At 37.6% G+C, this 21,307-nt stretch overlaps 1 protein-coding gene across 2 annotated transcripts in view; it reads right to left on the bottom strand.

The window, feature by feature from the left end:
- Nucleotides 1–6,348: 6,348 nt before the first annotated feature.
- The window catches only part of CWC22 (CWC22 spliceosome associated protein homolog), a 35,204-nt gene continuing 20,245 nt past the window's right edge, over nucleotides 6,349–21,307 (bottom strand). For both annotated transcript variants that reach the window (XM_056349002.1, XM_056349003.1), the window contains exons 15-20: nucleotides 16,530–16,607; nucleotides 15,246–15,398; nucleotides 14,239–14,366; nucleotides 12,448–12,549; nucleotides 12,157–12,353; nucleotides 6,349–8,881 (exon numbers count right to left, since the gene is read on the bottom strand). In XM_056349002.1, coding sequence (XP_056204977.1) covers nucleotides 8,295–8,881; nucleotides 12,157–12,353; nucleotides 12,448–12,549; nucleotides 14,239–14,366; nucleotides 15,246–15,398; nucleotides 16,530–16,607 — 1,245 coding nt within the window. In that variant the 3' untranslated portion in view covers nucleotides 6,349–8,294. The remainder of the gene's footprint in view (nucleotides 8,882–12,156; nucleotides 12,354–12,447; nucleotides 12,550–14,238; nucleotides 14,367–15,245; nucleotides 15,399–16,529; nucleotides 16,608–21,307) is intronic.

The raw sequence follows: 21,307 nt of genomic DNA, 5'->3' as shown, positions 1-21,307 counted from the left end.
TTTTTTTTTCTCCCCAGCCAGATTTCACAACATCAAGACTGTGACTTTTTTGTACTGTTAACAGAGTATAGAGGAAAAATAACATTTGGGAGCTATTCAGATAGTATGGTGATAAAGCTCATTGCACAGAGTATAAAAAGCTGAAATGTATTCCAATGAACATGTTAATTCACACATACAACTAATCTTAAACTCTTGTGTAACAAGAGAATTAAAATAGAAGACTTTATGCAAGCGTGTGTGTTTATACATATGTGGAAAACTGAAATACCCTTCTCCAGTATGTCTGTGCCTCTAAATAGAGAGCTAAAAATGAAACAGGAGGAAATAATTACTTTGCAAAATGAAACAAACTGCCTCCATGTGCATAGGGATGAATTTAGCCTGAAGTTCCATGAGGACCACGGAGGCTGCCTCCTTCCCTGCCATGGGCTTAGTATGAACCTATCCTCATGGTTTCTCCTCACAGCCATAATCACATACTCAGCACGAGTGGAGGAAATGATGGGCTGTGAAGCAGTTGTGGATGACATCTCAAAGAATTCCAGTTTCAAACAGGAACAGTGATCAAAACAGGCTGATGCACCATCTCTTTTCTACAAAGAGGTATAACAAGGGTGGTTTTTTTTGTGCAGAGAGAAGAGGACAGGAAGGAACAGAGCTGCAAAGGGACTTTTTTTTTTTTTTTTTTCCCCAAATGCGTATTTTCAGTTTCTCATTTCAATCACTTATCGAGTCAGTCACTCGGGTTCAATTTTTCCTTAAGCACTTCTGTGTTCCACCTCTGGTGACTCATAACAAAGTGTATAGCACAAGAAGAAGGGGGCCCTGTGAATCTAATCAAAGAACAAGAGCCTACAGACCAGACATCCAACCTCAAGGCCTGAACAAAGGAAGCATATTCATTAAAAGTGTGTGTCCCATTCCAGGTAGTCAGCACTTAAGTATTCCTCCCTCACAGGAAGCCACAAAGGCTGTCTGCACCTCTAGCATAATGCGATCTGATGTATCAACTTTTCAATTGGCTATTTCAACCCCCAAATTAATGCAACTTTCTGTCCACCATAAATGCCCTGACACTGAAATCTATTAACACAGGTTAACTGACAGAGGAGACCCAGAGAAGGCCACATGAAACCTATCAGTTACTTCAGCCTGTTTATCAAGGTGAATATAAACACAACAGATACCATTTTTAAAATGAACAGAAAGAGGTGACCATCTCTTCCTTTGAGGGACACATGGGAGATGGGAAGGGGAGGACAGATTGAGAGAGAACTGTTGTCATACATCTCCTTGAAGAAGTGTGTTTAACACTCCCAGCAGTAACGCGTGGTGGCAAAAGAGGGAGGATGGCATTCTCACTAAAACAGCAAAATAAAGGGCTGCTGTCAGCCACCTAACTGGAACCACTTAAGAACTCGTGGAATCTTCTGCCCTTCAGTGCCACTGGCCTACATTAGATTTCCAGGGGAATTTTCAAGTTGACTGTTTGGGCACTTCTCATTGTGTCTCTAGTCTACCAAACGAAAAACTGGGACACTTCTCAATTTCACATAAGACATTCACCTATGACTCAGAATCAGGCAGAATATGAAGGAGGAAAGGAGGAAAGTACTTGCAAAAGCTAACCGTGGTATAATGAAGCTATTCCCTCTGGGCTCTATACCCAAGAGAGGCTTTTTCAGTTCCTTGTATGCTGCAGAGGTTTCCTTCACTTATGACCCATAAAGCAGCCACGGTAGGTTAGACTTACAGGGTTCAAGCCAGCCATTGTGAAAACCTGCGGTGCACGTGAACAGCTGACCAGAGCTACTGTTCACCTTGCTTGAAACATTACTGGGGCAATCATCACCAGAATGGACATCAACATAATCACACCCAGCTCTGAACTTGTGTGCTGAGGGACAACAGGGAGGGGACAGTAAGATGCATCTCTCTCCAAATAGCCTTGCCCAGGCATAGGTGATGGATAAACTGGCTGAGCAGTGCACACCTCCCCCCATGACCCTCTGCATGAGCCTTTGTGGCCGAAAGACTCCGGCTGATTACATAGTCTTTCAGTAAGAAGATAGCAACTCTTAGTATTCCCTACAGGCACACAGAGGCCTATGGGATCCAATGTTGACTCCCCTTCACTTTTTCTGCTGTTACTAGTATTCCTGCAGCTCCTCTGAGGGCATGTTGGCGTACATAAGACACTGCAACCACCTCTTCACCTAAATTCAGAAACCTGTAAAACTCCACCAATGGTTCTTCCTAGCAAAGGTGGTGCAAAATAAATGCAATCAGAAATAAATGTTTACAAATGTAAGACTGATCAAAACTAACCAAACTTGCAACTGTCCTCACTATTCTGAAGTAAGGAGAAAACAAGAAGCATGCTGCACGCTTGTTCTTTATGGTAGGTATGTGCATACACTGTTCCTTCAGCCAAGCTATCCTTTAAAGTTCATTTTTTGATGCATTACGCAAGTGAGATACAGTAAGTTTTTGATGTGTATTTTTGGCATTATACTTTCTTAAATGGCTAATACTGCATGTGATAACGAACAAAGTTCAGGAGGGCTACGAAAATAAAAAAGGAGAAACTGTAACTAGAGCAGGAGAAAACGAGGAAAAGCCTAATGAGAGTAAGAATACTGAGCAACACAAATACAGGCGATGCAGGAGCAACATCTGTAACTGACTAGATGAAAGATCTTACTCCTCTCCTTTTCAAAAACCAATGGCCATCTCTCCAATTAGCCTAAGTGTCACTCCAGGGCAAAAAAAGGATGCTGAAAAAGGATGTCTCTATGGAATGGAGAGGGCTTATCCATGGGGACTTAAAAATACAAGGAATCTTCTTCAATTTACACAAATTTTAGGGAAGGTATTAACAACGGAATTTTTACACAGATTATATAATAAGCTTATAATCTGAAATTTCACAAGAGATCTCTCAACTGTGACTTAGGCATAAAGTACCTCTGAAAGCAGTAGGTAAGCAACTGAAACAAAGCCAAGGGACCAGCAATTTTAAAGGGAGAACACGTATTTTAATTAAGTAATTAAGGAGCAGTACCAGTCACCCAGCTAAAACCAATTAGCATTGCACCTACACACCTGTGTCAGTGGCTCCCCACTGTGAGAACAGCTTTGAGCTCATCTCCTTACCTGCCATGAGCACCCCGACATGGAAGACAAATTCTCCTGTTTCTTGGAACTTTACATCTTCTTCCACACCCTTGCTCTTTCCCCCATCACCCTCTTTTAAGAAATGTTGCAGCTTATTTTCTCCCTCAAGAAAAAATTTAGTCCACACTTCATTTTACAAAATAATGGAAAAAGATAACTCAGAACAGATATAGCTTAACCAGAGACAAAATGTGACAATTTTCTTAATGCGCTTGTCTGTTTTATGGGTTAACAAACCATTTTCCCAACACTAAGGTTTCAAATTGCACACACCGCCTTTTTTGAAGTTAGAAGAAAATGCTTGATGATAGTTATGAGTAGACAAGAAAAGAAAATCCTTAGTCTCAGCCAAATTATAGACTTGCTTAAGGAAAACATAAAAAGCAAAACATCTCTGAAGTGACCTCAAGTTTTTCTAGCATATAAAGTAACATTTTCCTCATGCCACTTTTAACCTACTAACACCTTTAGTGCAGAGTTATAATTAAACTACTCCTATACTCTACATTTTTGGCTTCGCCATTTCTTAAAAAAAAAAAAAACACAACCAAAAAAATCTTTAAAACAATATACTAACTTAACCTAATTGAAAATAGATTGAAAGATAAGCTTCCCTACTCCCTGACTGTTATTAGAGTCACTGGTCAATTGTCTCTGCTTTTTCAGATTCTCCAAGAAAATTAGCTTTATGCTTTCCTCAAGAGTGAAAGATAATTCAAAGTAGTTTAAGAACGGTGAATGAAGATGAGCTAGTGTCTTCTTTTATATTCATAAACCTACAAATTTAATGACAGGAAGGCACTTAAATTGCTACTGGAGCTTGGAGTGTCCACCCTAGCTCATCCATTCTTTCGGTGGCTGACATGTGCCAAGCTATTTTAGAGTACACTCAGCATTCAAAAGTTAAGAATTACGGTACTGGAGCCTTAAGTAAATTAGAGAACACCATGCTCCTGGGTCAAAGTAATACACCACCTAAACCTAATTAGTACTACTAATAATTTTCAGAATTGAATTTGATTTTCAATATGTACATGACCCATCTGCAAAATTCATTTTACATGAACAATGCAGACAAAGAGGTTTTTGTAGCCATATTTCCATTCCCATGCAGAACTGTGGAGATGAACTATCTACAATTTGAAGACTGCAATATTGCTTAAACAGTAATTAAAACTGCTTTAGAAAGCATGATGTGAATGAAAATTTTAAAGTATTTTTAACTAAAAGGAGTTATAGTTTTATCCCAAAATTTATCTATGTGCTTTCATACTATGATGTCATATTTTGATAATTTATGTAACAAGATGACCTCAACAGTGGTAGTCATTGCCCCAAAAAAACATTCTTCAGACTTGAGTAGATGAATAGTCAAGCTTCACAGTCCTTGCTCCAAATAAAATTACAGTTACAGAACAGAATTACAGTTCTTACAAATACCACAAACACATCGGTCAAGACTTAATCGTTCATGAACAGTGAATTCACTGGGCAAGTCAGCAGCTCCTCTCTGCAACACCCAACGCCACCACCGTGAGGAAACTCAGAAACTCAGCCAGGGCGCCCTCGCACAAGGGATAGTCTTACTGTACCTATGGACTTGGATATTAGAACCACTTTTGAAAGATTAATTAATTCCTTCCCAAAGAGCACAGCAGCTCTGGACCCTGCCAAGCCGAGCCTGGAAGTCTCCTCTAGCAGCTGTCCCCTTTGACAGGCGACGGCGGTTCATACATCCAGCCCCCGCAACAGTTACTCGTACCTGAACAGCGACCAGCACAAGGAACTGTGTGAAACAACCCAAGAAGCTGATGACAGTTCTATGTTCAAACACACCACAAAGACCAAGGCCCAGATGCCCAACACCGCATCACTACAAAGACCCCCATGCATAACACTTTGAAGGCCAACAGTATAGGTTGCTAGCTATAGGGGGAATAAACAGCACGTTTCTCTGACGTAACATTTACATTCTTCCAAGTCAAGAGCGCTTGTGACTGAAACCTGCAGTTCAGCAAGACCAAAGCAGCTTAGTAATTCATCTTGAGAGGCAGCCAAGCCACGACCTGAACACAGCCCAGAGGTACCTTCACTAGGAGACAGCTGACAGCAGAGGCCTACTCAACAATGTCATCACCAGCCCCAGCTGCAGAAGGCTGAGGCTGGGCTGTTTCAGTCATGTTTTTACATAACAAGGATTAACCGACTAAAATAGCCCACATGCCATAGAACCTCCACATGGTGCAGTCTTTCAGTCAGAACCACTATTTGAAACACAGCCTAGAGCTCCGGTATGAACTACAGACTAGATGCACAAGTCACTTTGTTAGTGTGCACGGTCCACAATGAGCTATTACCGCTGAGGACAGAAAGCCCAGGATCGCTGTGGATCGCTCAGCTCGACAGCAACTGAGAGGATGGGCAGCAAACAAACCAGCCCCCAAAGCTCATGTCGCTGTGCAACTCCAGGAACACCCTCATTTTGAATACCACATGCTGCTTTGATGTCCTTTCCCTTACAAATAGTACAGTCAAATAAATAAAGGGCAGGAGGACTGATCAGGGCTACGGAGCAGTCCTGCACAAGGAGAGATGACTGGTGAATTTTAGCTTCTGCAAAAGAAAGAGTAAAAGAATATACGGGTTAGGTTATAAAAATCCCACACAAGACAGCAAGCAGGAACTGCACACTGTTATTCAGAGAACACACTGGAAAATAGTAAAAGTGATCAGGCAGAAGCTATAAAGGAAACACTTTTACATGTACCGTACAGTAAAATATTGGAACTGCTGGCACAGGATGCTGCAAAATCCCCCCCAAATGAGTTAAAAAATTAGGCCACCCAATGGGCAAGGCCTTATTCAGATGCACAGTGCCTCTGGCTCAGGAACCTCTTAAGCAATAGTCTGCTAAGAACTGGGAAGAACACGCGACCACTGCCTCTCTCATTGTCTTACTCCTTTTAGTGAACACTAACCTGCCCACAGTAGTAACGGTAAAAATAACAGCTAGGTATTAAATATCTATTACTTTTTTCTGGAAATAAAGAAACAAATCAAGAAATTGTAAATGCAGCTAAGACCCGACCTCAATGCCTAACCTCACCTTTGTCAAAGACCACCATATTTTTATTAGCCCATATGAAATAACACAAAGAATTGGAGATGTTTAAGTTGGCATTTCCTGATTCATTTTCAAGGATCAAATGCTTTATTTTTTAATAAATGTTTTAATGTTTTCACATTTATTATTTTAATGTAGTCCCATTTATTATAGATGTAATTAACATGCTTGTTAACTTGAACAGAATATCTCAAAAGTTATGGGTTAATAAAATTTATGCTATTAAACCCATAACATAGTAAATGAAGTATTACTCTAGATAAATTAAGTTTGTACAAATAAACCATTATGAGTACAAATAATTTTCAATAATGTTCATAGAGAGCTATCAAAGCAGCTCTACATTATCAGCAGAATTCTTTTTAGAAAGCATTCTTTCAAATTGTTTTCCTGGAATTAACACATACTGCCAAAATGCACAAATCATTTTGAAAATGAGAAGTGCGTTGGACAAAAAACCACCACAGTTTAAACAACATATACCTTGTGATACCGCTACAGCATTTTTAGCTGTGTGGTATATAAGATAGAAAACTTTTTTTTTCTCCGAATTTATTTTCCATGCAAATATTTTTGACTCAAAATGTTTTATTACATGAAAGCTTACAGAACTAAGTTCTGATAAATACAGGAAAAAAATTCTGAATATGACATTTTTCTTAGAAAAATGTTGACAAGATTTAGGCAAAACTGATCTATTTCCTTAGGAATTGTTCTATTTTCTGTTATAAAACAGCTCAAATATTTTCTATGCTTTATACAAGATGAAATATGATGTACACATGAAATATGTTTCACAAAGTAAAAAAAAAAGTAGTGACAGCCTCAACAATTACATAATATACAACCATTACCTCTGTCCTTCCTACTGTCCACACTATTTCCTACTTATGCCAAAAGACTTAAAAAATTCTCCTTTGTTATTAGTGAGATTTTAAGTCTTAACCAGATGATTTTGATTCATTACTCATACAAAGAATTCTGAGCTAGTTGCTTCAAATGACTCCAGGTAGAACCATTATATATTATAAACTGCTGCAGCAACTGAATTCTACCACCAGCCCCCAAAACTTTACTTCCAATAAACTTGAGCACTTCACGATGTGTAGTTCAAAAAGTGTAAAAAAGTTTTTTGGGAAAAATAAAAAAAAAGTGTATTTAAATTTTATTACTATTATTATACACTGTGAAAGATGTTCCTTAAACACTTCCTTTGCAGGGCTAGTTGAAATGTATGACTTTAAGAATCAAATTTTTATTTAGAAAGGAAAAAAAAACCCCTCAAAAAAAAAAGCACCACCCCACGACATTTCTTCCCCTATCTCTAAAATCACAAGTGTGACTAGCTCAGGATGTTACAGTATTAAAAAACATTGTGAAAAGTAACAGAAAAAGTTGACACACATTCAAATGTGAAATTTAAAACAGTAATATTGCTTTTCCAATTTTTAACTCTTGAAGAAGAGGAAAAAAAGTCACCTGAAGTATTTCCTGAAAATATTGGTCAAACTTGCTTTTATGTCTGTGCAGCTGAAAAAATATACAGCTACAGAATGCCTGAAACACTTGCGATGTTTGAAAATTTTCATAAACCCTTCTCATGTAGCATTTGCATCATAATCTGCAACACTTAGATTTATCACCCTACCTTCAGTATCTTTCAATTAACAAAGTTAAAAACCAATGCTTTTCAGACCATAAAGGTACAAACCCCTGAAACTGACAAAAACACCCGTTTTGCTAAGATCTTAACAGTTTTATTCACAAAATAAACAGCTTTGCCTTTCCAAAGTAAGAATTTAAAAGAAAGCCTCATAACAATACTTAGAAAAAAAGTGGTACTGAAAATTTGAAAAAGTCTGAGAAAACTTACAAATGCAAACTATCACTTTGTACAAAATCTTTTTTTTAAGGAAAGTTCAGTAATAGATTTTAAAATACAGTTTTAATAGCTCAGAAATGCACATTGATTTCAAACTCTGGTTAGGTATTATTTTCGTCTGTGTGGAGAACTATCCCTTCGTCTGTCCTCATTCTTTCTGGGTTCTCTGTACTGGTCAGAGTAACGGCTGTGCTTCTCACGGTATTTCTCGGAACCATTTCCGTATCTGTCTTCTTGTTCCTCCTCTCTTGGACTTGAATTGTTATGGCCTCTCTCTCTAGATTTTGATCTTTCTCTTTTTCTGCTGCGATGTCCATTATCTTTGCTCCAGTGTCTGTAATTCTCATCATCAGACAAAGAAGCTCTTCTCTCTGCTTTCTTCAGTTTTGAATTACTGTGTTTATTTTCTAGATCCTTACTTCTTTCATGGTTCCTATCCTTTCCACTATGGTAACCATCTCTGCCATTGGACTCATCTCTGTGATGGTATTTTGATACGTCATCTCTCCTGTGTGATTCTCTCAAGTTCCGGTGATTTCTTTCTGATTTGCTCTCAGTATCACTTCTTTCCTCTTGCTGACGCCTCCTCATTTTCTTTTCAAGTGATTTCCTTTTCTGTTCTTGTTTTTTCCTGGAAACTTTTTCAGATTCTCTATTCTTCTTTTGCATTCTCTTTCTTTTGGCCTTAGGAACATCTGAAATTATAACGAATTATGGGAATAAGGTTGTATTTTAATTTACTATGCTTAACTTATTAAACTATGTAGAAAGTTCTAGAGAGTTTTGCCAGAGAACATTTTTGTGTACATATCTGAACAAAGGTTCCAAAATAATGAGCTTAGATGCTATTGCCCCCTCTCCAGCCCCCAACTGAGCGTCTCATGCAACGGGGGAAAATTCAGCCATTCTTTAATTGAGCAGGGACTGATTATTTTTAAGTGTCTGCCCGCATTACAGTCCTTTTATTTTACATAAGGAGAAATTCTCCATAAAAGTGTGAACTGACTATCAAGCCCAGGACTACGATCCATTTTTCCTCTAAGCTTCAACAATTCTCAGTAACTCCACTGTTCGCAACACAAGAACCTCATGTCATCAAAGATGTTCTGGGGTGATGTGTTGTGACCTTAAGAGCATACAAGTAAATTAGGGAATAGCCTTCTGCATTTATCCCATTTACTACGCCTACACAGGTACCAAGATGTGATGCAGCTCAAACAAAAAAGAAATTTCTTCCTCAGTTTATAAAAAACACCCAACAAACCTGCACTTGAACGCAAAACACTACTAAGCAGTCAGTGTTAAAATAGAGTAACTCACTAAATGGGAATCTGACAAGATCTGCAAACCTGTTAACCAAAAAATTCTTGAATTATGTGAGATGTTTTCATATTTGAAAAGATTTGAAATTCTATGTACTGATGAAATTCCAACAATCTTGCTTCCACCCCTCCCCGCCCAGTTAACTGCTTAAGAGGGAACCGCTCAAATTTGTACAGATACGGCTGCCACTCACAAGTACCCATCAGCAGGGCTTTTATCTCTTGGCTATCTGCAAGTGATGCCTGACTTTTGAGAACCTCTACCCATCATCATCTCCTTGTAGACTTGATGGAAAAGGACCAGGCATAGGCTGTAAAGTCATACATCAAAGCACTCCCACAAATAATTTTTTTTTTAGAAAGATCACCTTTCCCAGACCATCCAGTCTCTAGAAAATTTACTTTTCCAATTACTTCCTGGAAAAGCTTATCAGTCAGCGGAGATTAAAAACAGCAGATGGGGAAAAAAAATCTCCAACATTATCCTATGAGGAAACAGTGGCATGATGAAACTGCTTCAGATAGTGGTACCACAGCAACATAACAATGGCCCTCTGGCTCATTTTCAGGAGAAACAGTGACAGCTTTGTCAACAATTAATTAAAACTATTTCTAAATACACAGTTGTCCTCATCTCAGTGGAAGAGGCCCTACTCTTCCTATTTGTTCTTTATAAGGAATCTCTAGATTTCACTTGACGGTACTTATCAGTAACAGCCACTTAAAACAGTCATCAATTCACCTTATCGTATGAAGTACAGTACTATTAGCTAGCTGTTATATAATCACCTTTTGAAAATACCAGAGCCATAAACGGATTTAATAGTACGTCACCTGCATTCTACAGCAGCTGGCTAGCCTCACATCTGAACTAAAGCTTCCAGGCATTCTGAGAAAATGTGATGATGGATCAGTTCAGATAGATTAAATACATAAAAGTTTTTTTGAAGTGTTTTCCCAGAATCAGAAAAAGACCTGAGCAAGTAAGTACAAAGGAACAAGATGCTTGATTACAGGCAAATTTTGTGTTCTCCTGGACCTGTTTTGGTTGGACTAACTTCTTCAGAGCAATGCTGAGCTATGTGGTAACATTCCACAGATTAACTGTCAGTAAAACAGTAATCTCCAATTTAGCGGTATGCTCAATTTCTAACCTGTAGGTTTTCTACTTTCACTTATACACAGCACTGTTAAAACACCGTAATAAAACGCCTTTCAACTCTACCAAGTTGTTAGTTATAACCAGTAACAGACCTCAACCAAGTTTAACATTAAAGAATAGTTATCTCTAATTAGCATTCTGACCACTGTATCTAAGTACACAAGAACCAGGGCAAAAAAGTGAAACCAGGCTGCAAAGATATAAAAATGGAAGTTTTAATGAATGTGTTCCTGAATGAAAAAAGGCCAAAGAGTAAAAATGAAGGTCCTAAATTTACAAAAATAAAGTGTTTGTACTAGCAGACTGCAGACTCAGTTGGTTTGTCACTGAGGACTTACCCCTCTGGTTCTTATCAAACAGCTCAGCAGAGCCGCAGCTGTCTATGCAGGAGCCATCTGGCTCTGCTGAACCAACGCCTTCTCTGACCCTGTTTAACTGTGCCCTCCTCTAATGCTTTGCCGTCATTAATGCGGTTAATGCGATGACACACAAATCAGACTCTGTACAGTAAGACTGCAATGGAGAACAGGGCATTTCCAAAGCACGAGCAGTTTACATTGCTTTTATATTATTAATCAACATTTTCATTTCAAAGGCACGTAATAAATCAAATTAACTTTGAATCAGCAAGGTTCTGTACTATAGAAAGTCATGCTGTGTTATCATCTGCTCACGTTACATACAGTGGGGGACACTGCACACCTTAACCCACACTAGCATGTACTTTGTAGATTGAACAGTATTTATGACACTTCATGTCAAATAGAAGGTTCTATTTGCAGGATAGTATAAGGTGCTGAACACTAAGTATAATGCATAAAACTACAAAATACTCAGTTGTCAGCAAAAACATTCTTCCTTGGAGATCTCTCTACAGACAAGAGCCTTCACTGTATCACCACATAAACTCTTCCTGAGGAAGAGGAATTAGAAATGGAGATCTGGAAGGCAAATAAAATTTAAACACACAACTAGAACTGAACAATGTCATTTCTGACCCATGAATTAGTACGTATTTATAGGGAAGGACACAAGTAGTATTTCAGCTCACTCAATCAAGCCATGCAAACAGAAAAAAAAAAAAAAAAGAAAAAAAAAAAAAGAGTTGTAGACAGGAGTCTCTACAGCTCAGCAATAAACATCCCACAGAGATACTGATAGGGAATGACTCTAATCCCTCCATCCTCCACTACACTGAAGTGATAGTACTGTGCAAAAGGTATCAACTGTGTAATCTACGGAACAATGCTCCTCACATATTTAAGTCTCTAAAAATGGAATTCAGTTTTTCTGAATCTAAAATACGTTTCCATGAGCAAATTTAGTATTATAAAACTTTCAAGTTGTTTTTTTTTAATTATTAGTTCTTAAAGCAGAGAAACTAATACTCTAGCTAGTTTTTCCTCAAAACAAGCACACATATAGAAACAAATAGGTACACAGAAGTAACTAGAAGTAAATGGTTGTAAAACTACTGTTTAAGTACCTGAGTCACTACTGTTGTCGCTGCTCGATGAGGAGTCACTGCTGCTGGATGACTCTGAGCTACTACTGCTGCTGTCAGAATCAGAATCTGAGGAAGAGTCTGTCTCTGAAGATGAAGATGAATCTGATGACTCAACATCTTGTTTCTGTGTCATTATCAGTTTTGGTGCATTTTTAAGATGCTCCCGTAATTCATCCCTAATTAACAAAATTTTTTTATTATTATTATTTTTCTTTAGCAGAGGGAAAGGAGAGAAGGAAAGTAAATATCAAATCAAAAAGTGTTCCTCACGTTAGTCCTCCAAGGCCAATAGAAGTGAAGAAATTGATTGCAAAGCGAGTGTTCCTTGGGTTATCCCGAGGCAATAATCCCTCAAAGAAAGGCTGCAATGTTCTGATGGAAAAAAAACATCTAAATTAAACACCATGCAAGCTTATCACTAATTCTCATTTACACTGATAAACTGAAAAAGAAACTGCATGTATCTCCATAGAACAAAAGTTTTATCTTCATGCATTTTTCAATACCTTCATTGTTTCTATCTGATGTATCTAATCAAAACGCTATTTAAAAACTTGCCATTTTATGAAAACAAATTTCTTCACACATACAAGAATTACGTACATACTGTCAGATTATGATAACAGAAAGCCTGATTTTACGAAGCCCTGAAGAGACCTGTGAAATCACAGTAGCCTGTGATAGCAAAGGGTAATACTTGGTGACCGAGAAGTTCAAAGATCTAAGTACCTATCCTGAAATCCCACCAAACAGGGCCCTAAGTACAGTTTCAAGTTTAATTTTACATAAACTAAAGCATCTACTAAATTCTCCATCATACAGAGAAGAAATCCCAGTTTACAGGAAATAGCTCAAGCAACTGAAAGGAATACTGCCAGAATGCAACGCATTAAATCACATACAGGCCTAAAAGGATATATTACTTACACTACACTTAAGGATAAGCAACCAATCCTAAAAAAAAAAGTTTTGTTAGAAAAAAAGTCACAGTAACAGTGCCAGGTCCTGCACTTGGGTCACAATAACCTCATGCAGTGCTACAGGCTTGGGGATGAGCAGCTGGAAAGCTGCCTGGTGGAAAAGGGCCTGGCGGTGCTGGCTGACGGCTGGCTAAATGTGAGCCAGCAGTGTGCCCAGGTGGCCAGGAAGGTCAACAGCATCCTGGCTTGTATCCACAGTAAGTGTGGCCAGCAGGACCAGGGAAGTGACTGTCCCCCTGTACTCAGCACTGGTGAGGCTGCACCTCGAATCCTGTGTTCAGTTTTGGGCCCCTGATGGCAAGAGGGACATGGAGGTGTTGGAGCGTGTCCAGAGACGGGCAACGGAGCTGGTGAAGGGTCTGGAGCACCAGTGTTATCAGGAGTGGTTGAGGGAACTGGGGTGGTTTAGTCTGGAGAAGAGGAGGCTCAGGGGGGATCTTATTTCTCTCTACAACTGCCTGACAGGGGGTTGTAGGCAGGTGGGGTCAGTCTGCAACAGGACAAGAGGAAATGGCCTCAAAGTTATGCCACAGGAGGTTCAGACTGGATATTAGGAAAAATTTCTTCACTGAAGGGGTGGTCAAGCATTGGAACAGGCTGTTCAAGGAAGTGGTTGTGTCACCATCCCTGGAGGTATTTAAAAGGTGTGCAAATGTGTCACTTAGGGACATGGTTTAGTGGTGGACTTGGCACCGCTAGGTTAATGGTTGCACTCTACAATCTCAAAGGTCTTTTCCAATCTAAACAATTCTTATGATTTATTTTACAGCTGTATAGCTGACAATACATAGAAAGACTTGCACTTCAAAAATTCTTACACAAGCTGAGTATCATTGGGAAAACAATAAATAAAAGATACATCTCCTAAATAGCCATGCACATACATAAACCCAAATTGATGGTAGCACACTCAGCTAATGGGACTCTTTGCAATGACTAAATCTGTACATTAATATTCTTGAAGTGCTGTAGCTACAGAACTGCAGTCTTAGTTAAACTTGAAAACAGAGTTCTTATCTGCTCTTTTTCAGATAAAGAAACTAATCAAATTTACAGTTTTGAAAATAAATTTTCAACTTACTCATCTTTTAATCTTGCATTTAGATTAGGTAGTCCCATATATTCACTGAGCTCCTGAAAGAATATTTTTACAAAAATTCTACTGGAGGATGTGGTAGTTTCTTCACTCAGTATTATACATTCAAGGACCTGAAAGTATTTAGAAAAATATTTAGAATCCCCCCCTTAAGTATAAACACATGTTCTTTTATTTACCTAAAACCTTTGTTCTTACGGAATAACCAATTTAGACTGATTTTGAATACACACAAACACACTCCCAATAACATAAGCCCTGTAAATTCCTAGTCAAGACTTTCTTCCTCAAAAATTCTTTTATACCACCTGGGAGCAGCTTCTGATCAATTTATGCTAGTAATTCTTTAAGGTTTTATTTTATTCAGGAAAGCTCCACAAGAGAAAGTCAGATGTGTGAACGTCTCACAATTAAAGATTAGGGACTGCAGTTCTAAAGGGGTGAAATATCTGGACTGACTTGTGCATGCCTGAAGAATGACAATTAGGCTAGGCTACGAACCAAGAATAAAACAGTATGAAAAGAGAAGTTACCTTGACACTTATTTCTTCATTTTTAATGTCACATCATTATATCTCAGTATGAAAGACTATTTTTAGTTATTTGGCACTTAAATGATAAAATGGCAGTATTTTTTAATTTCTTATAGTTCTGCTATTTACATTGCTGATTAAAAGTTCAAAATTCTAAAAAAAAAAGTACATTTTAATCAACCAATTCCAGCTGAGCTCCATAAAATAACAGCTTAAATCAACTCCTTAAGAAGTGGGGGGAGGGAGGATCATGATGCACTGGAGGCAGAAAGAGGAGATGGAGCAAAAGAATTGTTCAACAGTGTCTGAGAAGATACTTAAAATAATCCAGTTTGCTAAAAATACAAGTAGTTTCAAATTGTAGAATAAATACTAAAACTAATGTATTATGCATTATTTCTGAATACTGGAGATTAATTATTGAAAAAGAAATCTAGGACAATAGCCTTTTTCACTTACACTCCAGGGAATTGAATCGGTGTACAGGAGATGAGCAAACATCTTGGCAACGTTCCTCAGTTTGTTCGTTTCCAAACGATGAATAGTATCATATTGTTCTTTGAAAATAGCTTCAAAGGATTCCATATATTCTTTTTTTAACATGCAGAAACGCTGCGACAACATTGCACAATTCAAACAACCAGATTAAACAAAATATTAAACATGCAAATAACCTACATCTAAGTGACCTAATGGTGCAAATATTTACTGAACTATTTTCCTTTTAAATAACCATTTGAGGAGAAGAACACACCTTCAAATGAATACATTTTATTGTTTTAGCAGTTTGTCAAAACAAAAAGCTTATCTGCATTGCAAAGTAGTAATTATCAGTTTTGAACTACAGCAAATTATCCAGCAATTTCCTTTACTTCTGTACATCCACTATTTTCACCTGATGTAACCCCATTAAATGTAACTTTTTTCATTACATCATTGAATGACTATTTAAAATTAGAGAGAGGCAGCAGGGAACACAGAGGCAAGATACTCTGGATGTAAACATTCCAAAGAACATGGAAATTAACGTTCATATTCTACCAAATGTGTAGATTTGTATGGTTAGTGCTTTGTAACCAACTGTCAGCAGAAGTACCACCTCAAATACTGGATAAAATAAAATACAAATGGAAAAAAACCTTCCTTTCAGCATAATTACTCCCTTGAGAAGTAGTTTATCTTAACTAGTCAGATCTGATAATATCATAGATAAGGAAAATTTAACTAAGCGATAACTGCAACTAAATTAGCAATTAGTTACAGAAAAAGAAAGAGCTAGCTGTTTACTGAAAAACAAACAAAACCCACACACACCCACAACCTCAGGACAGTAAATATTCAGTCTTGTACTCTAAATAAAACCTACTAAGAAGAGTCTCCAAACTTCATCCTCAGCACTGTAAAAAGGGTATTTTATGGTACCTCATAATACTTTTACCCCTCTTTAGTACCATTGCTTTGCCACTGATTTATCGCTCTATCGCAATGAGAAAAGAGGGAGGCAAAAAAGCAACAATATGAAATGAGTTCTCTCATTCTGAACTCACTATGTTTACCATAATCAAAATGTTAATTCAATCCACTAAACACAACCAATCAACTAATATAACCATTTTCAGAATGATAAAAAACCTGTTAGTTTCATTTATCCATTAAAGCTTGTTTGACACACAAAAATTAGAGTAAACTAATGAAAAATGAAATTAACTACTATGAAGTGTAAAATCTAAAACCACAACTCACCCCTGCCAGTAACCCGAAGAATTTCTCATACGTTCTTTGCTGGGCACAGCAATCAAGTATCATATTGCAGAGTTCTTTCTGGTTTAAGAAAAAAAACAGTAAAATATTTCTCTAGGTAAATTCACTCTAGCAGCAGAAAAACCCCATCATTACTAAGCACCAAAATACCAGAGAAAGCCTTACCATGGTTGTGAGCTCTGAAATAAGAGCATTTACATAAAACTTCATTGGTAACTTAATTTCTAGAAATTGAGAAATTCAGAAAGCTACTTATCTGGGACATGCATATGAACTTTTGCCATTCAAACTCCCTGTTCTGCTTAAGCTAAAATCTATGAGTTAACACACTGTACATCTAACCAAAAAAGATCAAAACTAATTCACAAACTGACTATACCACAGTACAAAAAGGAGTTATAAAATAGAAAGGTAAGGCTTTGAGGGCTTTTTTTGGTGGTTTTGGTTTTGTGTGTTTTTTGGGTTTTTGTTTGTTTTTAAATAGTACCAATCCCTGCATTTATAGAAAATGAAGATTCTTTGCAACTTCCAAACATCACAATGGCTTCAAGACAAGCCATTTGGAAACTCAGATACAATGTGATGCTTAGCAGCCTATTTCTAAAATCAGACATTATCTGTAGATTTTGTATGTACTAGTATCTTTATTTAGCCATAATTTGCACAACAAGCTCTGCTTACCATAAGCAAGCAGAAGGCAGTGTTTCACTGCAATTGCTTCACCAGAGAGGCCTGAGGGTGATGTTCAGAAAGACTAAACTCAACCTTGCAAGGCCAATATGCCTAGACTTCCTCTATAACCAAGAGAGCAACAGAAACTTTTCTAAAGAAACTGGTTTAGGCTCATGTTCTGAATCAGCCCCTACAAGAGCAACTCTCCTTCTTGGCCAGGAAGGAGCAGAGGAAGCCTAGCTAGATTAGCCTCCCAAGGCTTTTGTGCATCCCCCCCACTGAGAGCCTGCCTTCCATTTTTTCCCGGTCTCTGTGGTGGACACAGATGTAAAGCACCAGCTGTGGCAGTCCTGCAGAAGATGTTCCTCTTCCATCGATACCAACTATCCAGAACAGTCTTTTTGGAGTACATGTTGTCTGGCTCCCTTTCTCCTTGTTCTCCAGTACCATCACCCCAAGATCATTATCAAATCAACCTCTGGCAGCTACCTCCTCCTATTCTTCATGCACACCAAAGCAGAACCAGAGGGAAGCACACACAGGTGGATTCTGATTTGCATCTTGCCTCTAGGAACAGAGCCCTTCAGTGGCTAAGAGCAGGGATCTGGGCAAGTAAGCATACACGAGGTTAAAACAAAGTTACAGACTGTAATATACCTACCAACCGGTTAGGGCACATTTTGAAACATTAAGACAAGTGAAGCAGACATTTTAGTATCAATTAAGAGCCATGAAATACACGGTACTTAAACAAGACTGGAGTTTTTCACCATCATTTTTTTTAATTACTTTTTTCTCGTAAAACAAACTCCATAGCATAAACCAATTCATGACATTCCCAAATAGGTCCTTGGCCGTCAGTCATATACTTTTATGATTAGCTTAACTTCTTCAAACTAATAATAATGCTCACCTAGAAAAATACCTGATAATTTAAAGCATTTTGTCCTCTTTATATCTTACGCCAGTTTATGGTAACATACACCAGATTTCATATTCTCCCACTTGTGCCGTTTTTCCAAGCATGTATTCTGAAAAGAAACATTTTGCCCATCCCAAATTCTCAAAACAAATAAAAAGCCAACCATGCTGAACAAGAAAAAAATACCCCCTCCAACTAACAAGGCAGCAATGTATCAGACTTACAGATGTGTTTAAAGGCATTCCTTTCAACACTCTCACACTGCATTAGTGTGATGTATTAAAATGCATATTAACTTTTTATATTATCGTGGTTTACAGTAATGCTGAAGTTAATCAGTTTTTAAACAATAAAAAGGGTAAAGTGCTGATGCCACTGCTAATAATGTCAGCAAGACTTGAAAAACAAATTACTTTTTCTTCCTCATCTTAAATGCAATTACAACATTGGTATCCCCTGTGGTTTACAGTAATTAAGTATTTTAACATTTTAATTAAATATTACAATGATTTCTAGGAGGGTATTTTGAATAACCACAAGCATGAAAACAGTTTTGCCCACAGACATTCTTGCCAGCATTATCTAAACAACTCGAGGTTAGGACTAGAGTAACAGTCTTCCAGATTAAAAATTAACAAACTTTAAAATGATTTAATTATTTTTTGAGAGATGGGACAAGTTCACATGACAATCCTAGCTTCCTTTATAGCTTTTAAAGGTTAACTCATCTCTGTACTCCCAATGATAATACTTCTAGTGATGTTTATGGAAGGAAGAGCCCAAGTTTTTTGGTCCATCACTTGCTTTGAAGATTGCAATGAATTTGTTTCTCAATTTTACAATTTATATACTATGTTATTCAACAGTTTTCATACAATGCTCAATAAGTAACTATGCAGCTTCATTAAGAAAATATGTATAACTATCTGATCTGTAAGTAGAACACTTGGAAAATATCTGACATCCCATACAGATGGTGAATGATCTTTTGCAAAGACCCTTAATTCATTATTGTGTCATGGAAAAAAAGGCACTTCCCCAAACTGCTAAGACAGAAGATAAGGAGAAAGCTCCCTCTAATACACTGTATTTCTTACAGATCTCCCTAAATATTTCTTACCAACTCTTACCCAAACAGAATAATGGTTCAACCTAACATGGGAAGTAACATCGTACATTTAAAGGGTAAACTAGCAAGAGAGAAAGAAAAAAAAAACCAAAACCCAAACAAACAAAAAACCTGGATTCACTTTTTCCCCCCAGCTTTACCATTTTAAAAAGCAAACACACCCTGCCCACTCTATATTGTCCCAGCTTCACACAAAGGCTATGTTCACTGCAGATAGAACAGCTAAAGCAACTCAGCTTTCTCACTCCCTTCTCATCATGCGTTTCTTCTTACACTTAGTACTTCCCCCCCGCCCCCATTCGCTTGTTTTTTGACATGTATTTTAAGATTTGCACATTCAGCCAGCCAAGACTGCAATCTTGGAGCTGCCCCACAGGCTGCCTCCAAAAGGTCTCCTTCTCCACTCCCTAGTTGGAAACTAGTTGTTATTTCCACCCCCCGCTCCCTTGCCAGCCACACAGCTCTGTTCCATGCATTGCATACGTAAGCTGAAGCAATCATGAGACATCCCCACCCTGTAAGCTAATGTAGCTTCTTAAAATATAAAACTATCAATGCCAGCACTTGGTTTCTACAAGTTTCTTCACGGAACTAAAGGAACTGATTTGCTGGAAGCAAGCCTAGTAAAGGACACAGGCTGGTTTAAATCAATATGAAATTGGAATTACATGAAATTACTGCCTTGCATTTCATACATTTGCACTGCTTTTACAGATGCTACATTTTTCCTTTTTCCTCTTATTTCAGTTGAAGTGTATTTTAGTTTCACTTACTACCTTAAAAGCTTTCCCTACTGCTGCATATTTTAATGTAACTGTCACATGTGCCTATTTTTTTCCAGCATCTCTCCTCTTTTTCTTCTTTATTCATTGAGTTGCCACTTAAAGACAAGGCTGGCAAAGCCACAGAAGATGCTTCAGCAGCAAGTGGTCTCTTGGCAAACTACAGGCAGTGCTTTTGGCAGCTTACTATACTGTCTTCAGGTTTGTCCTATGTTTGGTCAGCTAATGGTCTTTCACAATTTTTATTGTCCCTTTCTTTATTACTTTTAACCTCAGCTTGTTTTATATTTAGAGCAAAGTATGCTTAAAGCTGAATATGGTTATCAAAAATCTTGCAAAAATAAGACTTAAAACATTTGACACAGGAATCATTAACTGGACATAAGGACAGACATATTTTTAATCATGCTGCTACAGGCCTGCAACACACACACACACACCCACCACACACAAGTCTGGCAACATCAAACATTAAAAGCTACTCTGCTACTGTTCCACCTGAAGGCTACACATGCAAAACTTAAAATTAAGTGATGCCGTTGAGGTAATCTGAGCAATTCCATCTCTTTAGGTGAAATGAATACATATGTCTTAGGAAGGTCAAAGTCTAGGCAGAATTCTAGCTAACGCCTGCTATCAGTAACACACAAATATAGCATAATTCTGTAATGTCTTCTGTACCCTCATTTTTGCAGACATCAACATATACCACAACATACACAGAAAAGGCAATGAGGTTCCCAACTATATAATGAAACTGGCTATTTTTGCCTCATTAGTATCTTTAATGTCAAAGATATGCAATTTTAGAAAACTTTTTTTTATGCTTATTAGAAATATTTTAACATAAGTATCACCTGCCACATTTATAAAGCACAGGCAGCCTACTTTCCAAAAAATACAATTAAGCTTTAAGAACTCATGTTGGTTAAAAATTAGTTTTAGCTTTTTTTAGAAAAAGTATTTTCTGGTAAAGAAATCAGTAAGAGCTGAAAAATGTAAACTCATTAAAAGTTATGCGCATATGCTCAAATTAATCTTATCTAATGGATATCATGTATTTAAGGAAGTTGCATCCCATATCAGTATGGTTTAAAAGACCTCATTTAATCCATTACTAATTATTTGAAGTGATATTTTGACTAATCCCTCTACATGCTTAAATGATTCCTCCCGTCAAATTTCTCCTATTCTTGTGTGATCCACAAGCCTATGAAAAATAACCCCTATTCCATCCTTCTGGTCATTCAAGATA

This window comes from Falco biarmicus, chromosome 8 (genome assembly GCF_023638135.1).
Source record: "Falco biarmicus isolate bFalBia1 chromosome 8, bFalBia1.pri, whole genome shotgun sequence".
Taxonomy (NCBI): Eukaryota; Metazoa; Chordata; class Aves; order Falconiformes; family Falconidae; genus Falco; species Falco biarmicus.
This window is presented reverse-complemented; position numbering and strand designations above follow the sequence as displayed.